Source organism: Garra rufa, chromosome 14 (genome assembly GCF_049309525.1).
Source record: "Garra rufa chromosome 14, GarRuf1.0, whole genome shotgun sequence".
NCBI classification, from domain to species: Eukaryota; Metazoa; Chordata; class Actinopteri; order Cypriniformes; family Cyprinidae; genus Garra; species Garra rufa.
The window spans coordinates 16,331,193-16,338,083 of NC_133374.1; the positions used below are offsets into that span (position 1 = coordinate 16,331,193).

A 6,891-nucleotide genomic window follows, 5' to 3' on the forward strand; every position below is an offset into this window, starting at 1 on the left:
AGGGACACGCTTCAGCTTTATTTTCCCTGAGGATGGAGCAAAGACAAAGCTGTTTTGTTCACCCACTCGCGCTCAACACCTGTGTTTGCTCATCGATCTGATTTCAGCATCATCTACTCGGCGCGAACAAGCAGTTGTCTTCATCACAGGTAATTCGGAGGCCACGCCCCTTTGCGAAGCCGATTGGCTGTGGTTGTAGCCATTATCTTGCGCTGGGGATTTTAATTGGCTGTTGTGACTGTCGTTCATTTTCTACTTTAGCCCCAGATGTGGGTAACTTGCGTTGCTCGGAGCAACCGGTGTTTGCACACGTAATGAATAGAGATCAGCGTTTGTATGTCCAAAACAAATAACGTTTATTTAAGCATCAACATAATAACAGCTGACTCATATTCTCAGTAATTAAATAATATGGCTCTGGAATGTTCTTAACAGCTATTATCTTTTCTAAAACTATTCTATTCTGAACATGGTTTTTAATCTTTGAAACCACAGTCATGGAATTAATAAAAAGGGCACGAATGGTATGGAATATAATATTGCATTGTATAAACTGAACCTCTAAAGATGCAGACACTCTGTCTAAGCTGCCACCTAGTGTAAAGGCACAGTATGATCATGCTGTCATAGCTAACAATGAACCAAATAATTATGTCAGTTTTTAAAAACAAAGACATTTGACATTGACACAGAGGAACTGACAAAAGAATATAATCAAGATGGCGAAGTATATTCTTCTTTGTTCAAGAGTACATAGTCAGCTGCAACCACTGTGAACAAAAAAAAGCAAAAAACAAAAGAGAGTTATATAGGAGCTAATTTAGGAGATGATGTTTTTTGTGGTCTTCAATTATAGTTTGCATACAGTACCTCTTGAATGTCGACTTTAATGGTGCCATCGTTGTCTTTATCAAGTGTCTTGAAGGCACCTTTAAAAAAAAAAAAAAAACATTAGTGAGGCAATTTATGCTGAAACTTGAAATACAATGATCTTGTGATAAAAGAATATGTCAACATACGACACATAGCATCCAGGCGCACAAGACACCCGATGTAATTGTCAAAGTCCATGTTGCCCTTTTCATCACTATATCGCCGGACGATCAACTGGAAAAGCTGATCATTGAGTGGGAACCCTAATGGAGGGATGAGAAATTGTATATTAGACCCAGAACTACACTAACAGTCAAACGTTTTTGAACAGTAATGTTTTTAAAAGAATTCCCAGGAATTTTCCGGACTCTTTAATAAATGAGAAAGACTCAAAGATCAGCTTTTATCTAAAATAAAAAGCTTGTTATAGACATTAATACTTTTTTTTTTTAGCAAGGATGTTCTTCTGAACTGTCTATTCATCAAAGAAACCTGAAAAAATCTGCATTATAATAATAATTTAAAAAAATGTTTTTTGAGCAACAAATAAGAATATTATAATGATTTCTGAAGTATCATGTGACTGGTCTAACGATGCATAAAATTCAGCTTTGAAATCACAGGAATAAATTATATTTTAAATATATTTAAATAGAATACAGTTATTTTAAATAGTAAAAATATTTCCCAATTTTACTATTTTTTCTGTATTTTGCATTAAATAAATGCAGGCTTGGTGAGCAGAAGAGATTATTCCATTCTATTCCAATCTGACTTGCTGACTGTGAATAATGACTGGTAGACGTACTGGTATTTTTCCACAACATTAAAAAAAAAAAAAAAAAAAAAAAAAAAAAAAAAGCACACAGCATGCCTTTCAAAATAGCAACGCAAACGGCAACCATTTCAGTGCTGACAACACTACTCACCTGCTGCTTTAAAAGCTCCAGGTAGCTCATCGGATCCAATCAAACCAGAGCGATCAGCATCAAATTTCTTGTAAATGGTCTGGATTAAATAAAAACAGGTTGCAAACTTATTATTAAAGCAATTTTTAAAAACATCTTGATAGTTAGTCCCCCCTAAATATACATTTGTATACAATAAAAGTATAAAATTACCTGCCACCTCTTGATGTTATTCCAAAGATACTTAAATTCCTCAAAACCAAGTTTTCCAGTACTGTCACTCTGAGAGCAGATAGTTAAGGCAAAACTGACATACAGTATTTACAAAATGTAATATTCAGACCCTTTCTGTTAAAGGGATAATTCACTCAAAAATGAAAATTCTGTCATTAATTACTCACCCTCATGTCGTTCCAAACCTGTAAGACCTTCATTCATCTTTGGAATACAACTTGAGATATTTTTGATCAAATCTGAGAACTTTATGACCCTGCATAGACAGCAATGCAACTGACACATTCAAGGTCCAGAAAAGTAGTAAGGACATCAATCAAATAGTCCATGTGACATCAGTTATTCAACCTTAATTTTATAAAGCTATGAGAACACTTTTTGTGTGCAAAGAAAAAAAAACAATGACTTCATTGAACAACTTCTTCTCTTCTGTGTCAGCCGGCGCATTCATGAGAGTACAAGGCCCTGAATGTGTCAGTTGTGTTGCTCTTGGATTTCATTATAAATATCTTAATTTGTGTTAGGAAGATGAACAAAGGTCTTACAGGTTTGGAAGGACATGAGGGTGAGTAATTAATGAAAGAATTTTCATTTTAGGGTGAACCATCCCTCTAACGTGATTATATTGTAGGATACGTCCATTACTGCCACCATGCTTCTGCAGGACTCAATAGAGAAACCATCTGTCTTCAGATCGCCATCTAGAGGTAAAAAAACAAGGGATCATCTTATTGAAATCTTTTATATAACGGCTCATTTATGTCATACATATATGTTAAAGAAACTCACGTTTGCCAATAATCTTGTTAAGGATGCCCATCAGTTCATTAGGGCTCACCTCCATGTCCTATGATTGGAGGAAATGAATGAAAAAGTCAAAACGGCTGGTCTTTCAGGTTTAAAGCAAAATCATTTTTAAAATAATTTAGAGACTAGCAATGTCTAAAACACTAAAACAGAACATAAACTTGCATATATGACATGTATTTTATATCAGTTAGTTCTCAACCCAGGGGGCAAAGGGATGGGAGGACTTAAAATAATTTACATTTATTCATTTACCAGATGGTTACAAATGAGGAATACAGTCAAACCAAAATTTATTCAAACACCTTCAACATTTCTTACATTATCATGATTTATTCACTATAGTTTAGAAAATGGTAATTAAATGAGAAAAACTCAAGAGTTAAACTGTGTCATAACAAATTCATCTTAATATTGTCAGACAACTTTGATAAAAAGGTATGTTACAAAATCAAAGTGTCACATCAAATTTTTGGTACAAAATTTGTATCAATTTTACTGGTAGTCCACTGTATGATTTGTAGGTATAATATGTATGTCACAGTTTACTATATTTTGCACCCACTAGTAAAAAAAAAAATCAAAAATTATATCTGGTGTCTGAATAATTTTTGGTTTGTCTGTATATCAAGTGATTTATCATAAAGGAAGCAATAACATGAGGAACAGTGATTTTTTGTTAATAATTGTAATTACTTTAGTAAATTCATTCAAACATGCTTAAAATGCTGAAACACACACACACACACACACAACCAGTCAAAAGTTTTTGAACAGTAATATTTTTATTGTTTATTTTTTTTATTTAAGTCTCTTCTGCTCACCAAGCCTGCATTTATTTGATCCAAAGTACAGCAAAAACAGTACAATTTTGAAATATTTGTACTCTTTAAAAAAACAACTGTTTTCTATTTGAATATATTTTTAAATTTAATTTATTCCTGTTATCAAAGTTACATTTTCAGCATCATTACTTCAGTCTTCAGTGTCAGATGATCTTTCAGAAATCATTCTAATATACTAATTTGCTGTTCAAGAAACATTTTTATTATTATTATTAATATTTAAAACAGTCAAGTACATTTTTTTCAGGATTCTTTGATGAATAAAAAGATAGGCATTTATCTGAAACAAAAAGCTTTTGTAACACTATACACTATACCATTCAAAAGCTTAAAGTCAGTATTTTTTTTTCTTAGGGAAAGAAATTGTAGAAATCAATACTTCTATTTAGCAAAGATGCTTTAAATTAATTAAAGGTGATGATAAAGGCATTTATAATGTTACACAAGATTTCCATTTCAGATAAATACTTTTTATTCATCGAAGAAAGCTAAAAAAAAAAATCTACTCATTTATTAATAATAATAAATGTTTTTTAACAGTAATGATGCTAAAAAAAATCAGCTTTGAAATCACAGGAATAAATTACATTTTAAAATATCAGTTATTTTCCTGTACTTTGGATCAAATAAACGCAGACTTCAGCAGAAGAGACTTCTTAAAAAAAAAAAAAAACATTAAAAATCTTACAGTTTAAAAGCAACCCACTGTTTGACAGGAAAACACACTTACATGATCTCTCTAATACTAATCATGTTTGGATAGTAATTTTCCACTAGCGTAAAGAGGAAAGAGTGCTCTCTTTAACATTAAAGAGCACTCCTGCATCTAATGAATCCAATGCTCCAGTAAAGCATGCTTCCACACCCCTCTCTGACTCAACACAAACCAAACCCATCGGGACAGTCTACTTCACAATGGCAGGAATGTGAAAAAGAGGAATATCCAGTCATACTTCTTGCCCATGGACTAGTTTTGTACGGTATAACCACACCCACGTTGTCAGTTTGAAGACCAGTAACTCTGAATAACATACACAAGCCTGTATCACGGCAATAAACTTTTATGAAAACAGAGGGAAAGCCTTGCTGGGTGGAGCGAAGTGATGGAATGTAGACAATGCCTGTGGAAGTTGTGGAAGTTTCTGGGTTGAAACAGAAACATCTAACGAATGTGTTGAAGTGCCTGATTTGTAAGACTGTAGTCAAACTTGTAGTTAAATACCTTGATGCACTTTTGTATGCAGGTGTAAGGATCATTAGAAAGGTACGGGAGAGTACAGTAAGTCCCAAATCATTTGAAAAAACAAGAGAATGATGAGCATAGAAACTCTCTAAAAGTGAATTAGGCTCCTGAATGCGTCATTCAGACACTGCAATAAAATGGAAATTAAAAACAACATTGAAAAGAACAGATAAAAGCTCTGCGGCCATGGCAGGTTTACTCACATCTCCTGCAAGTTGTTGAAACACCCTGCGAAACTGCCTCTCTTCATCAGTTTCATTCTGGTTTACATATGCGAGTGGTCTTCTGGGAGGAGGCTGGAAGAGCAGACAAGTACTGTGAGAAATGCATTAAACTTTTTCAAGGTAAGGCAAGCAATCAATGGGCCACTATATTTGACTTCCTGGATCCACCAAAGTGCTTAATGACATGGCACAACCTCAACCATTCAACACAATATAAAATTAATATAGGAATATGCATACTTACAGGGTCAGAAGGAACAAACTGGTCGATGTTGCTGTGATGCATGAAAAAGAAGATATCAAAAATTAGTTATTAAAATTTATTTGTTTTTCTTCGGACAAGCAATAGAGAGAGTATAGGCTTACCTGACAACATCTACCAGCCCTTTAAAAAGTTTGCCGACCATAAACATCTTGAGCACTATGAACAAAATAATCAGACATATGGTTATGCAATATTTTAGATTTTTGGGAGTAAATACACTGCACTAGATACAATAGCTGTGACAGTATGAAACTCCTTATGATTACATAGAAAACAATTAATGGTATTTATCTCTGATTACCATGGTATTTTTCTCTTGACTGACTAATGCACTGAATAAACTAACCATTTCCTGCATTATAAGAACTCTACAGGCCTATGTGAGTTTATATAAACACATGACTTTATCACGCGCTGCTGTCTTGGATTAACTACTGTGAAATCAAATTTAAAGTTAAAGTTTAGCAGGCCGTTGTGGTTAAGTCCTGACGCACTTCAGAACTGAGTGATGTTCTCTGTTAAAACTACGATTAAATGAGAACTTACCGGAGAAAAGACGCTGAATAGGTCCAGCGGAAAAGTACAGAGGAAGAAAAGACTCGCTGCTCAGGTAAACAGATGAAAGCAGAAGCAGTTTACCAAAGGCGATCTGTTCTTTTTGGATAGAGCAGCTCTCCACACCCAGTTTATGATTTGTCAAACTCTGGGTCCTAAAACCAGCCAGACAAGTTTCATGAACACTGAGAGGACGTTATGCGCCAGTACGTCAGTTTGTAGGCTGACTAAACCCGTAGGTTAATTTGCCAAGGCTATTTTAAATAGGTGTGTATGAAGCGCTCCCTAGTGTGCAAATGTTGTATTACATCCTCGATGTTTGAAAGTATTTGTAATACTTTACAATAAGATTCTTTAACTACTTTAGTTAACATGAACTAAGAATGAACTACAGCATGTATTAATCTTAGTTAACATTAATTTCAACCTTTACAAATGCATTATTAAAAGCAAAAGTTGTTCGTTAGCATTAGTTAATGCACTGAACTAATGTAAACTAACAATAAACAACTGCATTTTTATTAACTAATAAATAAAGGTTAATAAGTACATTGTTCTTGTTAGTTAATACTCTAATGTTAACAAATGACACCTTAGTGTAAAGTGTTACCAAAATAAATAATTACAAATAAAATGCAGTGCTTTGCCTGAATAATTTTCTGCTGTTTTTTTATAATAGCACTTTTAGATTTCGGATTTAGTTTTAAAATAAATGTAATTGTTGTAACATTACTTTAAGAACTTTAAGATTTGAATTTTGGAATAACACAAAAATTCCAGAAAGGCTAATAATGGTTTAATATGTTATTCTTATGTAATAAATAAGTAAATAAATAATATAATAAAAAATAATAATTAGTGATCAATTATCAGATTCGACAAAACGAGGAAAAAAATATGAAATCTAAAATACATTTATTTATATATTTTAAAATGA

The 6,891-nt window shown here is 33.1% G+C and overlaps 1 protein-coding gene across 1 annotated transcript; it reads right to left on the bottom strand.

The window, feature by feature from the left end:
- Positions 1-331: 331 nt before the first annotated feature.
- Positions 332-5,604, bottom strand: capns1b (calpain, small subunit 1 b). Its single transcript, XM_073817879.1, has 10 exons — positions 5,501-5,604; positions 5,379-5,409; positions 5,114-5,206; positions 2,805-2,862; positions 2,652-2,716; positions 1,995-2,063; positions 1,803-1,881; positions 1,020-1,136; positions 871-929; positions 332-770 (listed from the first exon to the last, which is right to left on the bottom strand). Exons 1-10 carry the CDS (start codon positions 5,545-5,547, stop codon positions 744-746), a joined length of 645 nt encoding a protein of 214 aa, XP_073673980.1. The 5' UTR covers positions 5,548-5,604; the 3' UTR covers positions 332-743.
- Positions 5,605-6,891: the final 1,287 nt, after the last annotated feature.

Bases quoted from the DNA above. Each gene is read 5' to 3' on its own strand.
- capns1b (XM_073817879.1), bottom strand. From the start codon at position 5,547: ATGTTTATGGTCGGCAAACTTTTTAAAGGGCTGGTAGATGTTGTCAG. The intron at 5,207-5,378 runs GTAAGTATGCAT...CTGCTCTTCCAG, and splicing joins AGTTTGTTCCTTCTGACCCT to CCTCCTCCCAGAAGACCACT. The intron at 1,137-1,802 runs GTGAGTAGTGTT...TCCCTCCATTAG, and splicing joins TGGAGCTTTTAAAGCAGCAG to GGTTCCCACTCAATGATCAG.